This window comes from Nematolebias whitei, chromosome 12 (genome assembly GCF_014905685.2).
Source record: "Nematolebias whitei isolate Nwh7 chromosome 12, NemWhi1, whole genome shotgun sequence".
Taxonomy (NCBI): Eukaryota; Metazoa; Chordata; class Actinopteri; order Cyprinodontiformes; family Rivulidae; genus Nematolebias; species Nematolebias whitei.
Genome location: NC_056509.1, coordinates 8,770,657 through 8,784,460, shown reverse-complemented (window position 1 = coordinate 8,784,460; position 13,804 = coordinate 8,770,657). Strand labels below are relative to the sequence as shown.

General features: G+C 41.4%; 1 protein-coding gene across 1 annotated transcript in view; it reads left to right on the top strand.

The window, feature by feature from the left end:
• The window catches only part of ankef1a (ankyrin repeat and EF-hand domain containing 1a), a 157,753-nt gene that overhangs the window by 63,957 nt on the left and 79,992 nt on the right, over window positions 1-13,804 (top strand). The window contains exon 8 of the mRNA XM_037686078.1: window positions 780-919. Within this exon, the coding sequence (XP_037542006.1) occupies window positions 780-919 (140 nt within the window). The remainder of the gene's footprint in view (window positions 1-779; window positions 920-13,804) is intronic.

Here is a 13,804-nt window from a genome sequence, read left to right as displayed (position 1 = left end):
TGGCTCTGGATGTTTCTACTCCAGACTCAGTCCACTGCTTCCGCAGGTCCCCCAAGGACTGGAATCGGCCCTTCTCCACAATCCTCCTCAGGGTCCGGTCACCTCTTCTCGTTGTGCAGCGTTTTCTGCCACACTTTTCCCTTCCCACAGACTTCCCACTGAGGTGCCTTGATACAGCACTCTGGGAACAGCCTATTCGTTCAGCAATTTCTTTCTGTGTCTTACCCTCTTGCTTGAGGGTGTCAATGATGGCCTTCTGGACAGCAGTCAGGTTGACAGTCTTACCCATGATTGTGGTTTTGAGTAATGAACAAGGCTGGGAGTTTTTAAAAGCCTCAGGAATCTTTTGCAGGTGTTTAGAGTTACGTCGTTGATTCAGATGGTTAGGTTAATAGCTTGTTTAGAGAACCTTTTCATGATATGCTAATTTTTTGAGACAGGCATTTTGGGTTTTCATAAGCTGTATGCCATAATCATCAGTATTAAAACAATTAAAGACCTGAAATATTTCATTGGTGTGCAATTAATCTGAAATATATGAAAGTTTCATTTTTATCATTACATTATGGAAAAAAATTACCTTTATCACAATATGCTAATTTTTTTAGAAGGCCCTGTAAATAGCTTCATATTCTTTTCTACTGTTGAATAATGACAATTACATTGATATTTTATTTTTTTTTATCATAAAACTGGTCATGTTAATCAACAAATATGAAATGGTAACAGTAGAAAGTGCCTGTTCTGAACAGGATTTGATGTTTCTGTTCTCTCTACAGGAAAAGACTGCCTTGATATCGCTGTAGAATTTGGAGACTCAGAAATAGTAAAGCTGGTCAAAGACAAGATGGATTCTCTGCCTAAACTGAAGGACCCTGCAAAGGAAAAGAGTGGCAAATTAAAATCTGGCCCAAAAAAGGTACCCAAGTAACTCCAAGGAAGTCATTGAACTTCCCTCTAAAAATAATAAACTAACCTCTTCATCCTTAGATATTTTGTTTGTTCTGTTTATACTCTGTGAAATAAGAAACGTCATCATGTTTTGTACACAACAATAGCAGAATTAGAGTATTTACAAAGCCTATTTGTATCTTTAGAAAAAAATACCTTCATGGCTTACAGGCTCTAATGCCATGAACATAAAAAAATATTTCTTAAATGTGCAAATGTTTTGTGTCCTACTGCCAGCTTAAAGTTGTGCAGAAAAATGTGTAGAGTAAAACAGAACTGTACGGAACCAAACGTTGGAGCCTGGACGCACCATTTGTTTGTGAAAATTAGTATTTTATGCTTCCATTCATCCATCTTCTCAAACACACGTGATTAGACCGTACCAGAAGGCTGAGGAGTGTTTCCCAGGTAACTAGATCACATCCTGAAAGGAGAATAATCACCCCAGGCCCCAGTGTCAACAGGGGACATAAACTGTGTCAACAAAGACAGCACAGCAACACCCCGAGCCTTGAGAAACTTAAGACAGATCCAATCAGAAGCCACTGATGTAAGGTGTGAATCTACTTATAGTCCTCCCCCCCACCCAGCCACCCCACCCTCCACCTCCAACCTCCAGCTTGGTACCTATGCATTTGAGCTTCCCCAATAAATACGAGGCTAGCACTGACTGTTTGATCAGATGTCAGGGGAGGATGCTGGATAGACCAGGTAGACCCAAACATTTAGTGGGACTTTGTGGGGAACACCTGGCAGAAGAACCCTTCAGAGGGCTTTTTAACTCCCACCTCTAAGAGAGCTTCAACTGCACCCCAGCATAGTCAGAGGACATTGAGTCTGTTGGCCATGTTCTGCACCTCCATCATTGAGGCAACTACCCTGAGCTGTGGTCGCAAGTGTAACGCTAACTGTTGAGCTGAAAAAGGACTTCTATCAGAGCTTGTTGGCTAGCAGGACTCCAGAGACAGCTGAGACTCACCCTGGTCAGCCTTTTTTTCATAGCACACCATACCTTTGAATTTGAGTTGAACTTTATTGAACGTAGTATAATAAAAGAATAAACAAATTTATATAAAAAGAAAATGAATAGATGAACTTTATTTAAGAAGGGACAATGCGCAACTCAAACCTAAATATTACCATTTGATGCGCTGTATCAGATTATAGCAAAAGCCAATTCGCATCTGCAGTCCCTTGGCAAGTTAAACAAAACAATGGATATACAATGCAATAATAATATGACAGAAAATATAACACAACAAATTGCTTTCAAATCACAGTACACAAACACACGTACAAACTCAATCATTGGCACACACACAGTCTTACAGTTAATGTTTGCATACCTGAGAGTTTTTAACAGTTTTTTCAGATTAAATTCGAAAACTCTCTAAGAGCTGCAGCTCCTCACATCATCAGGCAGTGCGTTCCACTGATTAGTAGCCTTTACAGAAAAAGCTGATTGCCCAGTAACAGTACGGCAAAATGGGATGACACGATCTCTCACAGATGATATCCTTGTGGATCGGATTGTCTCTAAACAATTAGATTAAGATATACTTAAGTATACACAAAATCAGACAGCTGGGGGTGGGGGTGTTTGGGGGGCAAACCATTTACGATTTTATAAACAAGGCACAAGTTACAAAATAATCAAAAATTTTCAAAGTTCAAAAACTTGTATTTCTCTAAAATCCTACAGTGGTGATAGTGCAATGGCTGTTTGTCCAAAGTTTTTAGAGTCTGTTTATATAAAGAGTCAAGAGGTCTTAAAACACTATCACCAGCCTGACCCCAACAGGTGATACAGTACAACATATGGGATAAAATCATGGCATGCATGAATGTCTTAGCTGCATCAAGTGAGAGACAATGTCTAATATATTTAATTTTTTTAATATTGAATTTAATGACTTTAGCCATATTCTTAACATGCTTCTTAAAATTCTAATTTGGATCAAGGGTCATTCCAAGACATTTAAATTCAGTGACTATCATTTTTTTTCCTCTTTAATGTAATATCAATACTAGGTGATTGTACCATGGTTTTAGAACAAAACATACATTTGATCTTCTTTACATTTAGAGTCATACATGACTGATCTAGCCAACAGGTGATCCTCTGCAGAGCAGTTGTTAGTTTAGCAGATACTAAGTCAGTTGTTTTAGCATGTACATAGATCACAGTATCATTAGCATACATCTGCAAAGTCACATCAGAGTCAGAGTCTGAGAGTCAGAGAGATTTATTTGTCATACACACCACACGTGATACATGAAGTGGGACGAAACTATGTACATAGGGTCCCAGTTACATTCAACAAAAACACAAATTGTAAAGAAAAACATTAGTAAGATCCGAGTCATGAACTAAGAATATACTACATTCACTAAACTAAGAATACACTAAGCACTAATGGTACAAAAACAATGCGCCAAAACAACAGCAGCACGAACATGAGTCTGTATGAGCACACTGTTCAGAAAGATCATTAATATTCATTCAACCTTTATTTAAACAGATAAATCACATTGAGCCTCGAAGACTCATTTACAAGACCTGTTTGGACAAACAAAAACAGTGGTTAGAAAAGGAAAGAAAACAAGAACAAGAAATACAAGCTAACCAGTAAGGGACCGGACACTGATGCTTGTGGGACACCCATATTACACACCAAATTACTTGCCCATACATCAACAACCTTCACACATTGTCTCCTATTTGCTAAATAGGAAGATAGCCAGGCCAAGGCTCCAGGAGAAAAATTAAAATTGAGAAGTTTTGATAATAAAACATGGTGATTAACTGTATCAAAAGCTTTATGGAAATCTAAAAATACAGCACCGACTACACCCCCTTTATCAAGCCAAGATTTAATTTGCTCTATTAGGTACAGAGTAGCAGTCTCGGTCGAGTGGTTGACTCTAAAACCAAACTGCATCCAATGTAAACCAAAATTGCTATTAAGTAATACAGTGATTTGTTCAACAACTTTTTCTGCAACCTTGGAGAACACTGGCAGGATGCTAATAGGTGCCAGCTTCACAGCGGTCTCCACATTTAAAAACAGGTGTGACAATAGCACATTTCCAATCCTCTGGAAAGTGGCCTAGTTTAAAAGACAAATTAACTAAATGAGCGATAGGTTAGAAAAAGTATCTTTAAATGACTTAAAAAAAACTTTGTATCAAGATGAAATGCATCTTTACATTTAGAATTTTTAAAGGAGCTAGTGATTTCTTTTATTTGCAATGCATTTTTTCCCTCCAGCTCAAAGATTGGGTTTGTTGTATCAAATGGAGAAATAATTTGTGTCCTTTTTAAGAAAGTTTTTCCCAGATCATAAACAGACTCAGAAAAATATATATTAAAAGCACAGGCAACTGCACGATGATCTTCAACTAACTTTCCATGGATTTTTAAATGTATATTTCCTGAAGGTTTTGTGTTCCTCCTAGTAACATTATTTATATTTTCCCAAATCAGTTTATTGTTGCCTTTCACCTCATTCATGATGTTAATATTAGGGATGGGGCCGATCCGATCCAGTATCGGTATCGGCCTCCGATACCAGCATAATTTATGTAACAGATTTTTCCGATCCACCTGCCGATATTTCCGATCCATGATGCATGTTGGCATCAAACTATGGAATGGATTTCCTGAACGGCGGCGTGTCTCATGAACCCAGAGTAATAAGACCCGCCTCACATTCAGGAAATCCAGTTCATAGTTTGCAGCCAGCTACAACGTGAGGGCTGAGTTAGCAGCACTGTGGCTAACAGCTAACAAACTTTTCATCTAAACATGTCCGCTGTGTGGAAGTATTTTACACTAAACACCACAAAACAAGACAGCAACGTGCAATGTCTGCAGAGCCAGAGTGCCACATTAAACCACGGTAAAGTTAGTTTTATGTTGGACATTTGAGCTCCGTGGCTTCAGCGGGGCGCTGCTCTTTGCTCAACTGGAAAGAGGCGACTCGACCCCGGCCAGCCACTTCCAATCTGCCCCGCTCAGTCTGCCCGTCTCCGAGCAGGGGCAGACTGAGCGCGGCTGCCCCAAATCAGGCTGCCTGCTTCAGATTGAACAAGAAGAAGACATCGCTGAAGCCACGGAGCTCAAATGTTTACTGAGAAGTTGCTAAACTTCATCATGATTCATGACCAACTACTATCAGTTGTAGAAAACAAAGGATTTCACAGCTTCATACTTGCAGCCAAGATATAGTTTACCCTCCAGGAGATATTTATCAGTACAACAGTAGACAATCATAAAAAAACCCATATGATTTTAAAATTATATTAAAAACAAAACCAGCTACATTATTAAGTGATGTAAAATACTAAAAACGGGAACATGTCTGTTGGTTTATGCCATGAACTTAGCAGGTGTTTGAAGCCATTTAACATTTGATTTAATTCATTCATTTAAAATAAACAAAATTAAAAAGAAATCATCAAAAAGAAAGCATTGAATGAAAAGAGTGCAGAAAGAAGAAAAAAATTATTATATCTGCCCCTTATTTAAAAAAATATAAAATAACTTTAAACAATCACTTAAAATTAATCACTTTAATATCCACTTTAAAGCTAGGAATAAAAAGAAACGTGTTTTGTGTTAGCAGAATTTAATTCTAACTTTAAAACGTATCCAAAATTAATAAAACTTACCTCAAGTTGCCTTTTTGGACATGCATGCATATTTTTGTACAAATTGTACTTGAGAGGAGATTATTACAGCCTCATATAAAATCAATGTTGATGATGATATCGGAACTGGATCGCTATCGGCATTCATATTCATCAGAAAGACTTCCTCAATCTGAGGTACTGTATTCAGCTCAGTCTCTTAAATAGCACCTTCTCAGAGTGGATCAACCAGTTTGCTGCTGACAACCAAAACCAGCTGCTCACATGGTCAAGAAGGACCATCAGCCTAACAATGGATCATTAGCAGACTGATGGCTGTTTACTATTCACAGGGGGTTGAGTGATACTAGCAATAACAGCATTGTAAGAGGGGGACAGTTGAACCCAGAGGCCTCCACCCCTGTTTAATGATGGACGATTTCTTTTCACAAAGATGGCCTCCTTTACTCCTCTCTCAAACCATCAAAGCCACTGGGACGTTATGTTTAGAAAATAAATGTCTCAGTTTCTCTGATACTCCCTCAACATACGGAATGACCACTGGTCTGTGTCTGGGTTCCTCCTTTTCACTGGAGTCCTGTTTGGGTTTCTTCTCTGCTTTCAGGAAGGCCCAGTTAGGATATCCACATTGCTCTGGAGCTTGTCTTGTGTGGGATTTCTCCTTCTGCCTGGCTCCTGAGTTAGTGGGGATGCTGTCTGCTCTGTGATACAGAGTCCTGATGACTCCTAACTTGTGCTCCAAAGGGTGATGGGAGTCAAACTGCAAATACTGGTCTGTGTGGGTGGATTTGCGGTACACCTCAGTTTGCAAATGTCCTCTATCAGAGACTGAGACCTCACAGTCCAAGAAAGCCAACCTGCCATATTTTACATCTTCTCGTGTGAACTTGATGTATCCACAGAGTTGATGTGGTCAGTAAAATTTTGGACTTCCTGAGATTTAATTTTAACTCAGGTGTTGTCAACATACCTGAACCAATGACTTGGTGGAGTCCCTGAAAAGGATGTCAAGGCTCTCTTTTCTACCTCTTCCATGTACAGGTTGACAACAATAGGAGAAACCGGAGACCCCATAGCACACCCCTGTTTCTGCCTATAATAGTGCTCCCCATATGTGAAGTAGGTTGACTGCAGGCACAGTTTCAAAAGTTGACACAGTTGTTCTTTGGAAAGTGTGGTCCTGCTGTTCAGAGTGGTGTCTGATTTTAATCTTAAACTGACCACCTCTACTGCATCATCAACAGGAATGCATGTAAAGAGTGATGTGACATCAAAAGAGACCATTGTTTCATCAGTTTCCATGATGACATCCCTCACCTTATCCACAAAGTCCATGGTGTTCTGTATGTGGTGTTCTGAGCTGCCAACTAAAGGGATGAGTACAGACGCCAGATATTTGGAAACATTGTAAGTGACAGAGTTAATCATGCTAACAATTGGTCTTAAAGGTACACCTTGTTTGTGGATTTTAGGTAAACTATACAGACTAGGTGTGGCCTCCCCTGGGTACAGTCTGTGGTACAGAATACGGTCAATAGACTTGTCCTGCTCCAAATTTTTCAGGCAATCTATTTGGGCCTAAATAGTAAAATTGGTCTGTCTCACCCGTTCATTCAGCAACTGGGTCTGTGCCTTCTTGCTTGCCCTGTGCCCACTGCCCGACGATTTTAGTTCCAGGCTCTTGGGAATGATGCCACTTTGTCGACATCTGAGGTTGAATCGCAAGTGTTTCCTTTAGTCTGCCCTCTTCTTTGCTGTTTTCTCAAACTCTTACTAGTTTGAGGCAATCCTGGCCAGGATTCAAGGAAGGAGGCCTTGCAGGCCAAAGAAGAGCACATTAAACAAAAACTAACAACGTGTTTAGATCAGACCACACTTCAGCAAGTGATGGACTGTACAGATCAGGCACGCTTAGCACAGCATGTCAAGTCCATGACTCAACAACAAAACAAGTTGAACTTACTAATATCTCATCAACACCATCACAATTCCAATATCAACACATTCAGTGTAGGACAACACTCCAGTAGTCAGTTACATGCCAGGGAGACAGAAAAGTGGGTGAAAAATTTATCTGACGGACAGCTCACCCAGCCAGAGACAGAGATTCTTGCCAGGGGAATGAACTTTGCGGTTGCACCAAGTAGACTTCCTCTGGTGGAGGTGATCACTGCCACAGAATCAGCCATCCGCAAAAACAAAATGAAAGAGGGTGAAGCAGAACAACTCAGAATCAAAGTTTCAGCCTGCCTCAGCAATGCCAAACCACCACCTTCCTTTTTTGGATTTTTCTACCTGGATTATTGAGCATGCATCAGGATATTACACCCTATATTCAAATCATCAGTGGTCAACATCATCCCAATTTAAGTTGCTTTTTTCACAAATAAATTCCTCTTATTTGGCCCGAGTTACACATTGACAAATTTTTTGCTTTATTGATTGGATTCCTAAACCTCTTTCTAGACACTTCTAACACGGAGAGTAAGATTATGATCTGACAAACCGGTAATTAAATTATAATTTTTTGTTATTCTTTCAAATTTATTTGTAAATATTAGATCAATTTCTCCTCCTTGAATCGCCACCTTATCGTGGTGGAGGAGTTTGTGCGCCTGAATGATCCTAGGAGCTATGCTGTCGCGGACAGTTATAATTGCCCCTGGTAGGGTCTCCCAAGTCAGATTGGTCCTAGGTTACAGGCCAGACAAAGAGCAATTCAGAAGATTTTTATGGACAAAACAAAACAAAACAAGGAACTCAGCATCCCTTGCCCGGACATGGGTTACCGGGGCCCCAGCCTGGAGCCAGGCCTGGGGGAAGGGCTCTTCGGCGAGCACTTGGTTACTGGGTCTCTGCCCATGGGGCCCGGTCGGGCTCAGCCCGAAGGAGCAGCATGGGTTTGCCTTCCTGCAGACCCCCCACCTGCAGGAAGGGCCATAAAAGTCTGGTGCATGATGCTATGGGCAATGGCTGAAGGCGGGGACCTTGGCGCTCTGACCCTGGTGCTCTGACACTGGCTTACCAAAGCTAGCTCTTGGGACATGGAATGTAACCTCTTTGTTAGGGAAGGAGCCTGAGCTTGCGCGCAAGGTTGAGAGGTACCGACTAGATATAGTTGGGCTCACCTCAATGTACAGCATGGACTCTGGAACTGATCTCCTTGAGAGGGGTTGGACCTTATTCCACTCTGGAGTTGCCCATGATGAGAGGCGTCGAGCTGGTGTGGGTCTTATCAGTAATTATTTTTAAGTTCTTCCTCTTAGCTTTATCTTCCCAATTCACATTAAAGTCCCCATGAGTAATAATTAGGGATGGGGCCGATCCGATCCAGTATCGGTATCGGCCTCTGATACCAGCAAAATTTACGTATCGGATTTTCCAATCCACCTGCCGATATTTCCGATCTATGCATGTCTGTGGTTGTGCTGCATGTTGGCTTCAAACTATGGAATGGATTTCCTGAACGGCGGCGTGTCTCATGAACCCAGAGTAATAAGACCCGTCTCACATTCAGGAAATCCAGTTCATAGTTTGCAGCCAGCTACAACGTGAGTGCTGAGTTAGCAGCACTGTTGCTAACAGCTAACAAACTTTTCATCAAAACATGTCCGCTGTGTGGAAGTATTTTACACTAAACACCACAAAAGAAGACAGCAACGTGCAATGTCTGCAGAGCCATAGCGCCACATTAAACCATGGTAAAGTTAGTTTTACGATGGACATTCGAGCTCCGTGGCTTCAGCGGCGCGCTGCTCTTTGCTCAACCCAAAACAAGCGACTCGGCACCGGCCAGCCGCGTCCAATCTGCCCCGCTCAGTCTGCCTGTCTCCGAGGTTCCGAGGAGGGACAGACTGAGTGCGGCTGCCCCAAATCAGGCTGTTGCTTCGGATTGAACAAGAAGTAGATGTCGCTGAAACCACGGAGCTCAAATGTTTACAGAGAAGTTGCTAAACTTCATCATAATTAATGACCAACCACTATCAGTTGTAGAAAACGAAGGATTTCACAGCTTGACACTTGCAGCCAAGATATAGTTTACCCTGCAGGAGATATTTATCAGTACAACAGTAGACAATAATAAAAAACGTATGATTTGAAAATTATAATAAAAACAAAAACAGCTAGATTATATAGTGATGTAAAATACTAAAAACAGGAACATGTCTGTTGGTTTATGTCATGAACTTAGCAGATGTTTAAAACCATTTAACATTTTATTTAATTTAATTAATTTATTCATTCATTTAAATGAATCAAAATTTTAAAAAAATAATCACAGAGAAAATGTTGAATGAAAAGAGTGCAGAAAGAAGAAAAAATTCTTATATCTGCCCCTTATAAAATATAAAACAACTTTAAACAATCACTTAAATTAATCACTTTAATATCCACTTTAAAGCTAGGAATAAAAAGAAACATGTTTTGTGTTAGCAGAATTTAATTCTAACTATAAAACTTATGCAACATTAATAAAACTTACCTCAAGTTGCCTTTTTGGACATGCATGCATTATTTGTACAGATTGTACTTGAGAGGGGATTATTACAGCCTCATATAAAATCAATGATGATCATGATATCAGAAAGGGATTGGATCGGAATTTTAAAAAGTGGATCGGTGCATCCCTAGTAATAATAGTTCCTTATTGTGGTTACATCCTTTAAGGACCTCCGCGAGTTGATCATAAAAAATTTCACCAGCAGAGGGAGGCCTATAGATGCCTATGACATAAAAAGTCATTCAATGAGATGAGATTATTTTTAATGCTATATATTCCAGTGTTGCCCGGTTCTTGGTCCAAACATTCACATTTAATTTAATCTCTCACATATTAAAATAACCCTCCTCCCCTTCTGTCAAGCCTATCTTGCCTAAAACACAGATAACCTGGATCTGTATAAACACACGCAAAGTTGACGGTTTCAACCACGTCTCTGTCAAACAGAAGTCTTTGGGTCCGACAATAGATGGATTAACTGATTGTTCTTCGGATTAAGGCTTCTGATGTTAAGTTGTCCACCGAGTAAACCTCTCGGTTTCAACTTTGGGTCCCACAAAACATTGGCATGATTGACAGTTGAAAACTTCTAAATAATCTCTGCCTTCTCACTGCTGGGTTCGAGCACACAGGTGGATCAATGCTCAATTTCCTTAAACAGCCAGTGGGCTCTTCCCCATCACCCACATCTGCAGGCAAACTCCCACTCATAAGGCAGTTATTCCTGATGTTAAATTCATAAAGTGCGCATCCTAGATCAGAGCTATCCTGCTCATTCCCCACTGGAGCCAAGCTTCCAGGCACACCTAGGTGCAGGTCAGCACCGCTGAACTGCTACAGCCCCAGAGTCACAGGTCCAGGATTTAGCTGAACATCTTCACATATCAGGAGCAGTGTAAATAGGAGACCAGGATAGAAGCGGCAGACGAGCGGTTCTCTGGATCGGCTTTTGCTGTGGAGCTCAGTTGATCACGTAGCATTTGTTCCTCCATGTTGCCAAAATCACATGCTGCAGTTAACTCATGTAGAGAGGCTAAGAATTGGTTTACCGTCTCATCCGGCCTCTGAGCTCTTTGACGAAACTTGTGACGTTCATCAATGATATTCACCTTGAGCATAAAATGTTCTTTTAGAGCAGCAATAGCAGCAGCAAACGTCTCCAGTGTTCAGCAGGGTGTAGAAAAGCTGTTGACCCTCCGTACCAGGGGCAAGAAGTAGGACCACGCTTTCTTGCATCGAGCCAGCCGTCCCCCAACAATGCTATCACCAACATGTAGTTTTCAAACATTTTTAGCCATGTTAGAAATGCTATCGCTGGTTCCCCCGGGCATGGCATGAATGGAGCAGGTAAAGGCACAACAATAGACATCCTCGTTGCCAATGTTGTGGGTTGCAAGATTGAATTAAAGGAAAAACGTTGGTTACGTATTGTAACCCCAGATTCTATGAGTGTAAGCTTAGCTCTTTAAAAGCTGCCGCTATTGGGTTTACCCGCGTACAGTGGGCCGAACACTGAAAACTTCTAATCCACGTCCACCTGCTGTGTGGGCCCCACCCGCTCCGTTATAAATATCATCTGGACCGAAGCTTGACTCCCAAAGGCTTACTCTTTTTCTTCAGCCTTTTGAGAGCCAGTGAGGCCCAGTTTTTAAAGGGCTACGCTTACACTCATAGAATCTGGGGTTACAATACGTAACCAACGTTCTATTTTGTGTAAGCTATGCCCTTTAAAAGCTGTCGCTATTGGGTTTAAAGGGCGGAGCAGGATATGGTCCATGCCTCACTGGGTCTGTCCGAGAACCATAAAAAACATCCTAATATCCACCTAAACCTCATTCTTTATTCAAGCGTAATTATGCACCATTGATCCACGTACCTGATGCGTACTGAATTACAGGTGTGCAGTTTCTGTGCCTGATCTTAGCTGAAGGAATGTTTATTCATATCAGACAATAGAGGAATAAGAAAAGGAAAAATTTCCAATGAGGAAGAAGGAATTTTCCTGTTTGAACGAGCAATCGTAGAAAACGCCCACTAATAATGACAGAGCACGGCTGTGTTGTTTTATTGTTTGTTGTTGTTTTTTAATTTTTTGTTGTGTGATTGTGAAAAATCACTCTGACATAACTCTGAGAACTGAATGTGTCAGCGAAGAGCTGGAGACATCTCGTAAATAAAAATAGATGAAGTGGGTCGGTGATGACCATGAAGCCGCAGAGCAGATGTCCTGCACAGACACCCCTCTGCGCAGAGCTGTGGAGGTAGAAATCCCTCTGGTGGAATGAGCCCTGAGTCCTTCAGGCAGTTTAAGACCAGAAGAACTATAAGCTTGTGATATAGCTTTACATAACCAATGTGACAGATGCTGGGAAGATAAAGGCTGACCCTGTGATCGTTTCCTGAAATGTACAAATAATTGATCGGATTTACGCATTGCGGCTGTGTGTGTCACATAACACCTGAGCGCGTGTACTGGACAGAGCAGGTGAAATTGTTCCTCCTCTGTAGTTTTATGGGAAGCGGGACAGAACCCGTCCAGCGTAATGACTCTGGACCTGAACAAACTTGTTATGCTTTTGGTTATAAAAGCAGGACTTCAGTCAGAGTTCTGCTGAGCTCCCATCTCCTTGAATTCTGAGACAAGAAGGAGCGATGGACAGACCTGACAAGTTACTCACTCTTTTAGCTGATGTCAGAGCTAATAACAAGGCTGTTTTGAGCGACAGATACTTCAAAGGTATCTGGTTCAGGGGTTCAAATGGATTTTTAGTGAGTACACTGAGAACGAAAACTAAATCCCACTGTCCTGATGCATGCTCAATAATCCAGGTAGAAAAATCCAAAAAAGTTCAATCTGGTCCTCTGGACATTCAAAAAAAACAAAAACAAAACAAAGCAAAAAAATCTAGAAACGTTTCGTCTCTCATCCAAGAGACTTCCTCAGTCTGAGGTGCTGTTTTCAGCTCAGTCTCTTAAATAGCACCTTCTCAGGGTGGATCAACCAGTTTTGCTGCTGACAACCAAAACCAACTGATCACATGCTCAAGAAGGACCATCAGCCTAACAATGGATCATTAGCACACTGATGGCTGTTTACTACTCACAGAGGGCTGAGTAATACTAGCAATCACAGTATTGGAAGAGGGGGACAGTTGAACCCGGAGGCCTCCACCCCTGTTTAATGATGGACGATTTCTTTTCACAAAGATGGCCTCCTTTACTCCTCTCTCAAACCATCGTTCCTCTCTGTCCAGGATGTGAACATCTTCATCCCTGAAAGAGTGACCGCTGGCCTGGAGATGAGTGTAGACTGCAGAATCCTGGCCTGATGATGTTGATCTTCTGTGCTGGGCCATCCTTTTGGCCAGTGGCTGTTTAGTTTCCCCGATGTAAGACTGATCACAGCCCTCCTGACACTGAACAGCATACACAACATTACTCTGTTTGTGCCGGGGGACTGGATCTTTGGGATGAACCAGTCTTTGCCGTAATGTATTTTGGGGTTTAAAAGCCACTGGGACGTTATGTTTAGAAAATAAACGTCTCAGTTTCTCTGATACCCCCTCAACATACGGAATGACCACTGGTCTGGGTCTGGGTTCCTCCTTTTCACCTGATGGCTGACTGGAGTCCTGTTTGGGTTTCTTCTCTGCTTTCAGGAAGGCCCAGTTAGGATATCCACATTGCTCTAGAGCCTGT